The sequence below is a fragment of the Pseudopipra pipra genome, chromosome 1 (assembly GCF_036250125.1).
Source record: "Pseudopipra pipra isolate bDixPip1 chromosome 1, bDixPip1.hap1, whole genome shotgun sequence".
NCBI lineage: Eukaryota > Metazoa > Chordata > Aves > Passeriformes > Pipridae > Pseudopipra > Pseudopipra pipra.
The window spans coordinates 119,474,849-119,490,769 of NC_087549.1; the positions used below are offsets into that span (position 1 = coordinate 119,474,849).

At 35.3% G+C, this 15,921-nt stretch overlaps 1 protein-coding gene across 5 annotated transcripts in view; it reads right to left on the minus strand.

Moving 5' to 3' along the window:
* PLCL2 (phospholipase C like 2) overlaps window positions 1-15,921 on the minus strand; it is a 99,040-nt gene that overhangs the window by 24,999 nt on the left and 58,120 nt on the right. For 2 of the 5 annotated variants that reach the window (XM_064673547.1, XM_064673538.1), the window contains exon 4: window positions 14,181-14,384. In XM_064673547.1, the coding sequence (XP_064529617.1) occupies window positions 14,181-14,384 (204 nt within the window). Of the gene's footprint in view, window positions 1-3,467; window positions 5,069-10,633; window positions 11,175-14,180; window positions 14,385-14,828; window positions 15,195-15,921 lie in introns of those variants that run through there. The other 3 variants (XM_064673566.1, XM_064673557.1, XR_010434792.1) reach the window with 3 other exon arrangements.

Sequence of the window (15,921 nt, forward strand, 5' to 3'; positions counted from 1 at the left end):
AAAATAATTCTAGTTCTGTTTCTATTATTTCAGTTTAAACCAATAAAGAAAATGATGCAAACCCTGAAATTTTTGGTTTATTCTAAATATAAAAAGCATGTAAATAAGCAACTTTGGAGTATGTGGAGGTCATCATACTGGATAATTTAATTTCATCTGCACATCCTGCTTAATCTGCATTTAACTTCAAAGTATCTATTTAGTCTGATTTATAGTTTGTCAGTTGATGGAGTTTGTTTTTTTTCTTAAATAAATGTAAATTATAATAAATGAAGTAAGAATAATTTGATCAGGTTGCTAAGCTGCAAGTGAAAAACTTTATCTTACCCATTTTTAACTGGATTGTTCTTTTAATATAAATATCAATGTTCACTCAAGTAAAAACTACCTATAAATGGAATTATGCTGATTACTATTTAAGTGTAACAAATTGAAGACAACTTAAATAAGAGAATACTATATTTCACCCACATAGGGAGCGCTGCAACTGACTATTTCTGATTGGTCAAGGAGAAAGCCCTATTTCACTGTGTTTCATTACCATTCAGTCTTTAAAACAGTATTCAGAAATTGAAATAAGGTCACTATAACTTTGCTTGAAAGGCAAGGATTTTACCTGTTTCAATGTGTACGTCATGTAGCACATCTGCTTCTGCAATGAACTTAAATCAAGAGAACTAAAACACAGCTGATGTCAACCACAAATATACTTCCAGTAAGTGACATTATCTTGCTAACTAGCTGAAAGGAAGCTGTAAAGCGATTTTTTGTTGCATTGAAAATCCCCTTGAAAAATGAAATGCAGAGCATATATGGCTCTTGGTTTTCTCAGACAATAATAAGGACTAGAGTCCTTTAACCCGAGCACCCTTTTGACTGGAGTTCATAAAAAAGAGAGACCAATAGTGCTGCCTGTTCAAGTATTTGTTCTGTAGGAACTGTAAGAAATATTGCAACATTCCTGTTTTTTCCTGACCCCATATGTATAATAATATAATTTCTATGTCATCTCAGTTAGGTCCTATTCCAGACACAGAACACATCTATCTGCTCTGCTTCCTTCATACAATACACTCCACATGTACATCAGATAATTCAGAAGCAGTGGAGAACAAGTTTCAGCTGATTAGAAAACTTACTCTGAGACACTGCCCTGATTTTCAGAAATAAGAGAATTCTAAAACGAATAAAAATGCTTACATTACTGCTTTTTGTTTACTTCCTGTATTGACAAAGCAAGAAAGTTGCACTAGTTCTGCAGATGAAAGGAAATGAAACTAATCGCTGTATTAGTGCTCTTTCATCACAGCAAGGCTAACATTGAAGAATGATTTATAGTAACATGCCCATTTCATATTTCACAGCTTCTGTACAGGAAAGCTGCTAAATACTCTCAGATCAAAAGCAATGCCCGCTTTTCAACTTTGGAAGAAAAATGTCACTGCATTTATGTGACAAATTATTCTAATATCCATTTTTATATTACCAGGATCAGTAACAGTTACTTTCTTTATCTCAGGTCTCTAAAATACATACAAAGCTGTATTTAAGATTAGCAGCACTGCAGAGCAAAATTGACTGAGCTAGCAGTCAATTCAGGGGCTGCCTGCCACTACCATTTGATCAATATTATGGAACACCCCAATTTTCTTATGTCCTTCATTAAGAAAATAATGGAACAGTATGCTGTGTGCATGAATAGATGCACCTTCTAGTCATGCTTGATTAATAAAATAATAGTATTAGTTCATTATAATTTTATTCTTACATTGCTCTTCACCAGGCAGTCACCTTTTAGTATGTATTCAGCTATTTGTTAATTATTCTTATGGAGTGTTTGAACATACGAATCCTTTCTGGTGTTCAGGCCAAAATTAAGACATCACGAAAACACTCTTGTAGATATTAACAGAGACTGAAAGACTTTCGGAAGACACAGCATATGGAACAACTGAGTATAAATGGCTATATTTAAACACAAAATTAGCCTAATCCAAATGATACTGGTAGGTATGTGTATGCTTATACAAAAGCAAAATAGAAAATGATGAGTAAGCAGCAGCTTCAGTGTGCAAAACAGTATGTCTGCAGCAGACTAAGACATGGAATTCTCAAGGCAAATGAGTTGTGGAAATTGAGGGGAAAGACAAGGTAGAACCTGCTATATACTACACTAGTCTATATTGAACACGCCAGTCATAACCAGGTATTTGCTAAACACAGCCAACTTTAAGAATATTATCAGTGACAAAACCAGAAACAGAAATGCAAACAAATGTAATAGGGAACAAGCAGTTACCCACTGACCATTAAAAATGTATTGCAAATTACCCATGCCTGTTCTAAGAAAAGAACAGATATTATATGAAGTTTAGTAAGCTATACTTTCTAGCAAGTCTTTCGCAATACTAATTCCCATTTCTAACCTACATTGCTTTTTTTCTAGAAGTAAAGATTCAAAATATCCAAAAATATATTTGAAATACAGAATTTGTAACACTTTCTGGAATTGCTTCAATTCTCCCTTCAATTCCCACCCCACCACCACACCCCAGTCTTGGTATGATCACAGAACTTGCCTGGTACCCATTACGTACCAGACTACATCCTTTTTTTTTTCTGGTCAATGGAAAATGAGAAATGCAGAATGGTCTGTTTTATGAGACTTGAAGTCATCACATTTTTTCAGAGGCCAGGTTGACAGTTTGATCTATTCTTCAAACTCTATTTGTTAAATCATGCAAGCATTTTACCTAGTTATCAGAAAAACTGCCATAAGTTCTAACAAAAAGACAAATGTCAAGAGAGATGTAAAAAACCAAATAAATTATTATTAAGAGGTTTTAGAAATAAACACTAAATGATTAGTCCAGAGCTCTCAGTGAGGACTGGAGATCTGTATTAGTATATATTGTTCCTGTCTTAAAAAGATGATGGTTAGAAATCACAATTTTTGCTTCAGACTGATGTAACTGTACTGTTACCAGTACCATTCACCACTTACATGACACTGTCTTCAAAAACCAAATTAAAAAGTCATATACTGAAAAAAATATATCCCCCTTCTCAGCAAAATAGAACTCTGTCATTAAGACAGTTACAGAAAATTAAAAATAGATACATGTCTAGACTACCCTTAGAATAATTTTTTTATGTTTCAAAGTTTAAGTCTGTTTTACTGTTTTACAAAAGAGATAAATGCTATGAACTAACACTGTGTAGATCTATGCATGTATGGAAGTGCTCACACATATGTATACATGCATATATTTGAGACCATTCATTCAATTTGAGCTAAATTTGAACAATGAAGATCAATTTCTACTAGGCTTACAAAGACAAGTCTTCTGGTAGCATATAAACCATCCTGTTTATGCCTTCAACTCAGGGAAAATATGTAGACTGAACTTAACACTAAATATTTTGAATACTATATTTAACGAAGACTACAAAGCTTGAGAAAGAAATCTTCCAAAACTCCCAGGATTTATTCATTCTTCTACATGTGGAACTAGTTGATAGCACACCAACAGAGACATCAGCTGCATTTTAAAATGGAAAAACCAGCCAATGATAAACTGGGTCTGGCTGATGAAACTCAGAGAGAGAAAATACCTTCAACTGACAGAATTGCAACATCAAGGATGAATGTTATTTTTAGCAAGTAAAGCACACCACACATTTACGTCTCGAAATCTGTGAATATGTGTTGCCAATACTGTTAGGCCCACATTCCAAGAGCAAAACTGAAACTATACTTACAGTAGGTATAAACCAAATCTTCATTAAAATGGCACTCACGTTCTACTTTCACCCAAATCTCAGCATACTAGATTTCTGAAACCACAAACTACAACATTTCTGAAAACAGTTTAGTGTTCAGAGGCCAAAATGGAGCTCTTAAAAGTAGTAAGAAAAATGTAATTTGCATTGTCCAGACACTTCATTAAGTCCAGGATAATACAAACGGTACCAACAGCAAATAGCACTTCTCAAAAAAAGGAAATCAAACATAGGGCATCCCAAACTGCTAATACATAAGCTGCTAATAGTATCTGCACCACTTCAAAAGTATGTGTGGCACAGAGTTGTCTACTATTGCCCCAAGTAATAACAGCAAGAAAGGAATTCTGGTGGGGACGGCATATAAACACTTTGACCTGAAGAACCATTATAAGTACTGGGAACTCAAACAAAATATGGTCAGTTCAATCCAACATACAATTGAATATATGTATAAACTGTATCCAAGCAGTCTAGTATTCAATGTCAATGCACCAGAAGGCATCTTTGTTGTGGCACTGGAACAAGCCAAAGAACTATTCTTAGTCCTTTCAGTGACAACTGCCATGGTCAGCTTGCTCTGCAGCTGCACAAAGAGTTGTTTTAAATGACATGTGCTGCCCTTTATTTTCCGCTGGAGAAGAATGGTGTTATAGCAAATAAGAAATTACTGTAAAATCAGACTGTAAACTCATATTAAACCTCATAACTCCAATTGTTCCAACAGTGTGGACAGCACACAAAGCATTCTGAAACATCCAACTTTTAACCAGGACCACCATAAACAAGAGAAGTGGACTTCTAATATGTAAAAAACATTCACTGCTTTCCTCTCCTCTGCCAAAGCAGCCACCTCATTGAAGAATGCTAGCGGTTAGCTAAGCCTGAATTCCCCTTTGTAAACCCATGCTGACTTCTCCCAGTCTCCCTCTTGTGAGGCCACATCTGGAACCATTCATTCCAATCTGTGGCTTTCCAGTACAATAAAGATATGGACTTACTGTCCAGCACAATGCCACAAAAAGAGTTAAAGAACTGGAGCATTTATATGAGGAGAAGTTGAGAGGGGTGGGTCTGTTCAGCCTGGAGCAGAGAAGGCTCAAGAGGAATTCTGGGTGGTCAAACACCGGAAGAAGCTTCCCAGAGAGATTGTGGAGTCTCCATCCTCAGTGATATTCAACAGCCAACTCAACATGGTCTTGGGCAACCTGGTCTATCAGATCCTTCTTTGAGCAAGGGGGTTGAATTAGATGATCTCCAGAGGTGCCTTCCAACCTCAATGATTCTGTGTAAATAAGGATTTTAGTTGACATATAATAAGTTGACATAAATAAGGATTTTAGTTGACATATAATCCAAATAAGGATTTAGTTGACAATAGTTAAGTTGACATCACCAGTCAAAAGAACTGAGCTTTCTGGTTCAAGAAAACAATCAATAATAACTTCATTGTAGATAAAAATCAGCTATAGATTTGCACAAAAAGTTAAAAGCTGCTCTATAAACAACTGATCTTTCTACTATCCAAGTACAGTCCAAAGCGCCAAGGTAAGAAATGACTGCTTCTTCTGTACACACTGAGTACTCTTCACAACAAACTAAATTTCCTTCAAAGCAGTAAGGTTTTTAGCAAATATATTGTCTAAATCAGAAATTATTTCTTCAACTAAGCAAGGAAATAAATTTAGCAAAGAAACAGAGTCATTAAGGTTAGAAGGGACCTCAAGAGGTCATCTGGTCCAAACCCCCCATCTCATGCAGGGCAACCTAGCACGGCTGGCTGCTCAGGACCATGTCCAAAAGGCTCTTGAGTATCTCCCCAACCTCTCTGGGCAACTTGTTCCCATGCTCAGCCACTCTTACAGTCAAAAAGTGTTTCCTGATTTTCTCACAGAGCGTGCTGTTTTTAACTTCATGCCTCTTCTCCTGTCGCTGGGCACCACTGAAAATAGCCTGTCTCTGCCCTCTCAGCAACCCCTCTTCAGGCATTTATACACACTGATGAGATCCACCTCAGCCTTCTCTTCTCCAGATTGAACAGTTCCAGTTCTTCCAGCCTAGAAGAGATGCTCCATCACCTTAGTGACCCTTTGTTTGACTCTTCTGTCCACGTCCATGTTTCCACTGTACTGGGGAACTTGGCACTGGACACAGCACTGCAGATGTGACCTCACCAGTGTTGAACAGGGCAGAAGGATCACCTCCCTCAATCTTAACATATATTATGATATAATTAGACTTTAAACCACTGTCCTCTTACAAGAAAAATGTAGATGAAATTTCCATTATGCTTCCTGAACTCACTGGCGTATTACGATATAAATGTAATGCTGTACCCAACTGACAGTGGCAGTATATCTCCATAAGTAGGAAAAACACAGGAACAGACTCATGGCTTAACTTTCTCACCCTTCCTTTTCCCTCTCACCTCTTTTTGAAATATTTTACATTCTAGGAAACACATACATGGAAAAGGGTTTTTTGTCTTCAGAAAGAAGCACGCTGAGATTATGCCATAATACAGTACAGGAGCATGAGGGATGAAATTCCCTTACCAAAACTAATTCTTGTAGGCCCAAGAAAAAATATGACATAATCTGTTCTTAATTCTGCAGTATCCCAAAATGAATTAGATTTCCCACAGTTCAAGAAAACTTTTCAAAGGAAAAAACAGTCCACAAGTTATCCATTAAAAAATCTTCTATTCTTTCTTAATTCCTCTTGAGTAAAGTATATGAGAAAGACTAGGCTGAAGACAGAGTAAATATAATAATCAGCAGTTCTCTTCTAAACTATGTACCCAATGACAATAAACTCTTAAATCCAATAGTAATTTCTCTTCGCTTTCCTGATACTCTGGTTGTTGTATCAAAATTATTTTTGCAATGTTTTAAGCTAAAGCTGACAGAATGAAAAACTATACAAAAAGTGGACAATAAAGAAGCACATATATATGAAAGAAAAATATCTTGTATCTGTATAAGAAGAAAAATCTATCATCTGCGTGAAAAAATTAGTAAGTAATGTTATGTCTGAAACTAAAACTGTCAGTAGCACAAATGTTTTCACAGAGATGTGAGTCAGAAAGACAAACAGAAGATTTGGAATTTATTGAGAAAGAAAAAGAGAACCACTATTGGAAATATGGAATACATTTAAGAGAAGTTGCTATGCATCTGACCTATTTTTAAGCTCTTCCATAAACATTCCATTGGACTACATTAGAAACAGGACAGTAAGCTACATGAACTCCTCTTCCTAAGTAGCCGTATTATTTTATGCTCTTATGAATACTGTGAGTCAGCCATTAGACATAATGGGATTAGTGAGAGGATACAAAAAGCTTCCCTGTTCATGCTCTGAACAAAAAATGCAGAAATCTTGACTTCACAGAAGCATCAAGTTGTCATTATCAGAGCTTTTTAATCAATGCAAAACAGCTCATACTTTACGACATTTGGCACTGGAGTCTGAGAATCCAAAATTAGATGTTTGCTTCTGCCCTTGTGGACTGAAAAGCCCAGCATAAGCTGAAGTTATCATCTGCAGTTCTGTTTTTGGAAGCATAATTACAACATTCACGACTGTTCTGTTATAAAACAGGAAAATAAAAACTGATAATAAGCAGCATAGTTCTTTCTGAAGAAACTGCCCAAGCTATTCACTATATTTTCCATCAATACTTATTTTTCCATCAGTTTTTGTGACAGACAAACAACTACACAATCAGTAAATGTTTCAATTCATCTCAAAAAACAGGATCTACAATTATTATAATTTATTAAACATGCAAAAACCATTACCTGGGCTATTTGCAATATTAAATTGTAATGAATGATGTATGTTTTCCCTTAGATCTCTTCACCACTGAACTGTATCCATTTATTACCTAAATAAAGACAGTTCTACTCTGCAGAGACTTGATAATGAAAGCAAGAATACTGTAGAAAGCCAGAGGCAGTAATGGAAATAGTGAGACAGTGTGTGTAATCGCAACTGAAATGCTGCATTTATATTGTCAACTCTGAAACTTACTGTTTTAACACATTATAACAATCTACCACTAAGACTGAGAAAGTTGTTGAAAGTCTAAGCAGCCACATCTCACATCTTGATGATCTTTGCAAATCTGGAGGCATCATTAATTCATACATCTTCAAGAGTACTTAGTTACTTTAGCTAGATCAAAGTTGTTGGAGCTATACCTACTATCTCTAATTTGCTTACTGGAGAAACGTACCCTCATGCAAAAATTAACACAAGCAACTGTCTTTAACAGTTCTTTTCCTGCTGGAACATCAGGTTAAGTTCAACATTCACTTCAGCTATCAGAGAAGATCTAAGAATTTTAAAAGGCTAAAAATTTAACGGTATCTTCATTTCAATATGATCGTTTGAAAAGGGACTTTGTCAAATGTTTTGGAAAATCCAACCAGACTGATCTGGGTCTACATGCTTCTTGACTTCAAAGAACTCCAAGGGACTAATGAGCCTTTTTATAAAAGCTGTATTGACTCTTCCCCAACATGACACGTTTCTTCATGTTTCCTCTAATTTTCTTCTTCAAAACAGTTTCTACCCATTTTCACAGTACAGATGTCAGCCTGTCTGATCTGTAATTTCGTCATCTTCCCTGGAAATCTCTTAAAACACTGGCACCACACTAACAATTTTGATAGTCAGTTGCAAGTGAGAGGATACACACGATTAGCACTTTTGATACATAACTCTTGAGATCTTTCAGACCTCTTGACTGAATATCACCTCTTTCTGGTATATTATTTTCTCAGTCATTTTGCCTTTCCTGTGTAATATCTTCTACCAGAATTTCAGCTAAAGACGAATTCTCCAATGAGTCCCTCACAAAGAAGCATTTCATATGAAAATTTCACCTCCACAGGTAAATGCAAAAACTAATTTAGTGTTGTGGCTTTATCTCTTTAGCTGGGGCTTTCTTTTATATGTTGATGAACTAGTGATCTTACTCTTTGACAGGTTTCCTGTTTCTGGTATATTCAGAAAAGAAGTTATGTTATTTCTAAGTCTGTGCAGGTTATTCTTGAAATTCTTCACTGTCAGCTTTCTTATACTTATTTAACATGGCAGGGTTAAATATCTATCTTGTCTTCCCTATTTGCACATGACTTCAGCTTTTTGGAAGGTGCCTTCTTTTTTTCATGAGAACCTCCTCCTTTTTGTCCTCCTCAAGTCTTTTTTGATAAGTGGTACATATTTATTTCAAGCTCCCCGTGTGGTATCTTTAGAGTGTCTGATGTCTGTTCTTTTGACTACTTCTCTTATCTAAAAAGGGTATTTATTTTTATGCAGATTTTTTAAAGACTGTTTCTAAGAGCAGTTATGCTCTTAAGTGTAAAAGCAAGGAATAATAGTTTTTCAATTTTCTATGCAAAGCCTACATTATTTTCTTTATAAGCCAGATAATGCTAAGAGTTAAACTGTAACAGGGAATACCCATGGAGCTTGACTGCAGAAGACACGGGTTCAAGAAGAACATTCTGATGTTCAAGAACATTCTGAACCAACTGGAAAACAGAACACAGCTATTGTGGCCTATGCCAGTCAAGTATTCCTCAGAAAAAGTACCAGATGGAAAAAATCTGGATTTTCTTCAAGTGCACAAAGCAGACAGTGGTCAGATGCTATAATGTAATTTAAAATCAAATGAGATCCAAAGATTGAGTTCTAATACAAGAGATTGGTGACCACATTGAACGCAGCCTCCTCTGACTGAGTCAGAAACTGACTATTTAGATCAAAAGAAAGTTAAAGTATTTAGATCAAATAGAGTTGAAGTAACCTATTCACTCACTCAGATTTAGGAGATAAACTGATAATTACCAGCACTAGATCCAGTATTTTTTTGGTTACCCCAGAAGTTTGCAAACTTAAAGGGCAGTTTGTGGAATAAAGGCTTCTCAACCAAGTAACTCTATCACATTAGTAGGCTAAGATGAAGTAGAAAAGTCTTGAGCTACTTGTTTTCTTCTGATACAAATCTGTAACCACAGCACAACAACTGTAATCCTTCTTAACTTTTTGGAAAGTAACCATAACCAAGGACATAAATCAGCAACAAGGTAACTAATACAGATTTTATGAGCTAGGCATAAATCTAAACAGATCTGCTAGTGACTCAGATCCTGGGAAAGAGGCAATGCTTCCTTCAGAATTATGAGCTTCAATCCAATACACCTGATAAAGAAGTGCTCCACCCAATTAATCTATCTTAATATCAAGGTAAAAAAAATTTAAGATTTTGAGCAGTAGCTGAACTTTTGTGAAGCAGCTGAAGTATGAGAAAACTATTAACATTTTACCAAAACCTTGACACACAGCCCCTTTTAGCTAGTCTTTTAATAAGCCCTACCAGTATCTGTCCAGTCCATAACTCCACAAGGTGCAATGTCAAACTATCTGCTTCCCTATGGAACAGACACATTCAAGTTCCAAATATAGACTATCATATTTAGTTTATGTCATTGCCAAAATTTCAAACTCCATAACACAAAGTTAACTTCTACATGATTCCATATGCAGTCTGTTGTATTGAGTCAGTAGGTGAAATGAGGCAACAATAAGGCAACTGGATTTAAGTTTACTACAGAGCTACTAATCACCAATCATATGGTGTTTTCCAACTTAACAACTTCACTCTGTTTTAATACCTCCCATTTTCATTATCTCACAACCCCTATCACCAATAAACACAGACCTGTTCTCAAGTCCATCCCTAAGGTATGTATACAAAACCTATTCATCTTACTTGATTTCATTTAAATCAAATACAGACCTCCTATACTGCAGTCTGCAGACAAAAAAAAAAAACAACCAAAACCACACCACCACCCCCAGAAACTGGAAAGAAAAAAAAAATTGAACTAGCAGCATTATCTAATTAGGATTTAATAAAATTTAATCCTAATTATTGTAGCAGCATTATCTTTTGCACATAGGTATAGTTATCTGCCTGTTTTGTGTTAGTTTTTCTCTTAGAAGTAAATGCCTGCTTCCAAAGTTCAGAAAATCTTATCTTCATCAGATGGGGCACTTCATCCTCCACTAAGGGCAGAGAGAGAGAGACAGTCTGGTTTCATTTGTATGCTCCTCTAGCATATCTTTGCAGTGCTATTATACTCATCACTGAATAATGCTGCAGACTTAGGGCAAGATAATTTTGTTTTCTCTTGCCATAGCATAACTTCTTAAGGCTTACTTACTGTTTATCTTAAAGGTTATAAGATATCAAAAAAAAACATGCAATGGTGTGGAAGAGGCACTTGCCTTAACTCCAAGCTTCAGTCTGCAGCACTGATCAGTGATGGGTGTGATGACACCAACAGAGTGCATGCTGAAGTATCACATAAAGGAAGCTGAAGTTCATGAACAAGAGGGAAAAATAAAACATTGTTAAAAAGTGAAAAGATGGTAGGGTGAAAAATATTCAGGAGCATGGAGAAGCTAAAGAAGAATACACAGCTTAAACGTCTGCCTTTCTAAAAAACTCCTTGTTACATTTGGATTTCATTATCCTGAAAAGACACCCCAGTTCCTGTAACATGCATAAAAGTAAAAGGTTTTAACCCATGAATAGTACTAGCTTTGATCACTTACAGCTCCTCCACTAATACAGCAGTGCACGTAGACAATTTAAGAAAGCATTATGTGTTGTTTAAAGATAAAAACACCAAGTATCCAGTGATATACTAACTTTTCATTACTTGCCTCATTGTTTCTTTAAAAAATATATGTACCTGTGCTACACTGAAGATACTCTCTCCTTTCCATGTGCACCTGCAGTATTTCACTGGTTTGTAATTATTTCACTGTAGACTGACTGTCCCACTGTAAAGGTCTTGCATCCTTTCTCACTTTACAGACCAACAATGAGTCCTTTAAGCACTCCCAATGTAAACAAACTCTGAATAACTAAAATCTTGGCTGAATATTGCTTTTTATGTTTATTATCAGTTCATAAAAACGAGCGTATTAGTTAAAAATAAGAATTAGTTGAAAACATCATGAACCTGAAACATCCACACTTTGAGAATGCCATTACATTGAGAGGGCACACAAGGTAATGACAGTCTATATATTTATGGTACTAATCAAGGTTTGTTTAATAAACATTTAACACCAGCTTTTTTAATCAACACTATTTCATACAGGGTTTGACACGCTGGAAGTACATAGTTACATAATTTTGACCTAACCTGAGGCCTAAGCCAGCAGAAAATAAGACAAGTAGGTAATCCTTACTTCAACAGTACATCTATCCTTTCTCAATTCTGGATAACGATACTCATTATTAAGCAGGATTTTACACCCACGTACTAATTAATCATGACAAAAATATCCCCAAGCCAAAACAAACAATTGAGGTAAAATGTGTCATTTTGAGGGCTCATTATATGAATTTACACCAAAACCATACAACTCCCCTGTGATCTATGATAATATCAGACTCTAAACATCTGCCACTATAGCAAATACCAATATATGAACTAAATAGCTTCACAACTCTTCTCCTCAATTTGAGGAAAGTATGATACAGATGTCTCCCACTGTTTCACAATGTGCTTTCAGAAATAAGAGCATGGGAATATGGCTCCCATGGCTGACTTCATTTCACAGTATATCTGACAGATTTTAATTGCTTAGAATCTTTTGTCAAACTGAACTGAGTACTGGCAAGACCCAAATTTCACAAATTAAAATGCATCTCATTAATTCAAGTTTTATTTTATTTAAATAATCATGAATTTACTTATCTTCAATATCATTTAGAGCTAGAAGCACTATCATACTCTTTGTTTGAAATTGAGTCTTTATCTTTTAGGGAAGAGAGGATGGAAACACTTTTGCCACTAAATAAATATCTTAATACTCTTGCATATGAAAGTAAAGTATAGATTTCTGAAGTACACAAATATTCAAATTTTGTATAGCCTGTCAGATGGGGAGTGGGTTAGGGGGGGGAAATGTGAGAGACAAAGGGCAAACCAAACTCAGATTGTAAAGATTTCTGGAGTCACAAGTCACCTCTAAGTGACACTCAACCAAAAAATTTATTCAAGACTTAGAATAAGATTTTAAGTACCTGGAATAGCTTAATAACTAACAATCAGTATCACCACATAAGAACTAACAGCAGGTAGAGACATTTTGGTCAAGAAGACAGAACTTCTTTACTTATATGTTACAGGTGCAATCCCAACAATTGAGCTTGTTTGCACCCTAATTATAGTGATACCCTGTAAGCCACCACCAAGAGGATATACCACTATCTCCTTGTAACTGTGCTACCATTCCAATCAGCATCATTGAACTACATAAACTCTGCCTAAATTGCTAATCATTGATGAGTGCTTTTCGGACTTTGGTATAGCACAATTCTAAAGCTACTTTTTCTTTTAAAAACAGTTTATAAGATGTATATGAAACTGGGCTATTGGTTTCTTTTCCTCTATTTTCGTTCTTTAAATGGCAAGTGACTTGGGCCTGCCAGGTGCGGTTTCTCATTTTAGTGCACAAAATTAATGTAAAATTATCCTAGAAACATTTATTTATTATCAGATGATATATCAAATGAAAGAAAACATTAAATAAATAAATACATAATCAATTACTCTGTGCCGGATTACTTCAGTGGAAGTAAGGAGGACATTTCAAATCACACTCATCTGAATCTTTTTCCCACATTTCAAATTAATGCAAGGCTGATGTACATTAGTTCTTCCTTCCTCCCTTCTTGCAACATGTTTAATTTCAAGTCTCTAAAGACACAATTGACATATTTACTGAAGTATAAGGGCTGAAGTTGACATTACAGCTTGCTTACATATGGAAAAATGCCTAATCAAATGAGATCTATAAGAGACAGAAGAGGAAAATAAAAATGCATGTGTAGCAATTTGCACTTTGAGGTGCTTATAAAACTACAATACCTAAAAGGAGTGCCTGACATTTTTTTATTCCATGTGGAGTCAAAGCCAGTATAAATCAAGGTCCACAAAGCGGAAAATGTAAAGTTAGCAAATTAATGTAAGATCTTTATAGATACACAATAGGTTTTTAGTTACTGCAAAAGTGGTAAATTAATACATCCTCTTCATGGTAAATCCTCTTGATTATAACCACTTTGCTTTCTAAAGTGTACAAACACGTGTTTGCATGCAGTATATTAATCTCTCTGGTTTACTCTATGAAAACACTATCAGTTGCTGTACATCTGTGGGAATAACTTTCAAGTACTTGTAATGAAGCATGAATTAGGAAGTCACAGGTTAAAATCACTTTTCAAAACAGGCATGGTACTGTACATTAGATATATTTTTAAAAAGTCTTTCAAATAGCATATAAGACAAAGAACTACTCACCATTTCGTATGCTGTTACAATCTTTTTCAAGACCTCTGGAACAATCCCTTGGAGCTCCATGGTCGGATACTGATCACTGAGATTCAGTACTACCAAGGGTGTATTATCAGGCCCAACCAAGTGCATAGACACTGCCAAAATGCACTGCATAAGATTTGCTACAGGGGAGAGGCCACATAATTCTTTGAATGAAACTACTGCATTCTGCAAAAAGGAAAGAAAGAGTTTCCTTTACAGTTAAATATGAAATCTAAAGTCTCATTCTCTCAGGATAAAATACTTTACTGTTATAGTTGAGCTATAATGTGGAATTACCACAGTTTTTCCCTGAAGAACTGTCAATTTTCCAAAGCAACCAATATTGCACATATATTTTTAAAAAATGTTAAAAATTCAAACAATTCAATACATGCCATAGGAAAAAACCATCTATTTAGAACAAGTATATTGGCTCCCTATCACTGCTAAAATTAACCATGCAAATAAACAGTTTCTAAAACATACTGGTTAGATATTTTGAAAAATTCTATGGCATTTCAAAAACATTTTTAAAATGCCACCAAGAGAAACAAAATACTAGATGGCGAATGTCCCAATTAAGCAAAGTGAAGTGGAAGGAATTCAGCACATTTGTAACTTTAAACATACCTGAACTATAGTCCAGACGTGCTGTGGATCTGTTGGCTCCCATTTGGTGTGATTCACAAACCCAGCACTCCACTATCGATGTATTCCTATCATAGAATCACACTTAAGTGAATTTTAAGGTACTTTAATACGAATACCAATTTTGTACCCTTCCCTAAGATTTATGAGTTATATTTTATATCCAATATGGCAGAGTGTAAAACCATATGTTTAAACTTGGAGAAAATTTACAGTATTAGAAATACAATGTGACTCCAAGTAGCCACTGAAATTCCACGGTGCGAATATTGTCAGCACTGTATTGAATTTAGGATTTTTTTACCAATTGGGAGCTGGTGATCTATGGCAGGTCTGGAGTTTGTGTTCCTGTAGGAAACAAAAACAAAAATATGGTATATTTAAGTTACAAATGTGCTCAGTGTTCCTTTCTTTCATGTCATACCCAAGCAGGGTATCTGACAGAGATTTTAATTTTAATCAAAAGCACTTTTCATCTTGCTGGTATGGTAATACTCATTTGTGGACATGTCTCCTAGAAAGACATAACGCCAACCTTAATGCAAACAGGAATCAAATGTGAAATATTTTGCTGTCTCTTTATGAGAAAAATACTGAGGCACACTTCAAAATATGCACATATAACATATTTATGCAAAATTATGTGAACACTAAATTGCATCTAGTACAGTCACTTACAGTGTACTTCAAGTAAATGTTTAACAGCATCTAGTAAATGTTCAGGAAACAGAAACTACTTTTATCAACTGGACTACACCTTAATGACACAATAATTACATAGTTGAAAAGACAGACATTGGGAAGTCCATTCAAACGTATTTTGTTTGGGGTAAGTGTTATGCGTAAGCCATTAAGAAAAACAGTTTTACAGAGAGGTAAATGAGAACCAGGGAATGTATACATTCACTAAGGGCAGGCAGGACAGGACTACCATATTCTACTACTACAACTCTTGCCTTTGGACTTCTCTATATGCAGAGACCATTTCTCATACTGTTAAGTAATTTAAACAAGCAACATCACATTCTGTTTAATCGCTCATGTTATACTTTTATCAGTGATTAATACGTAACAA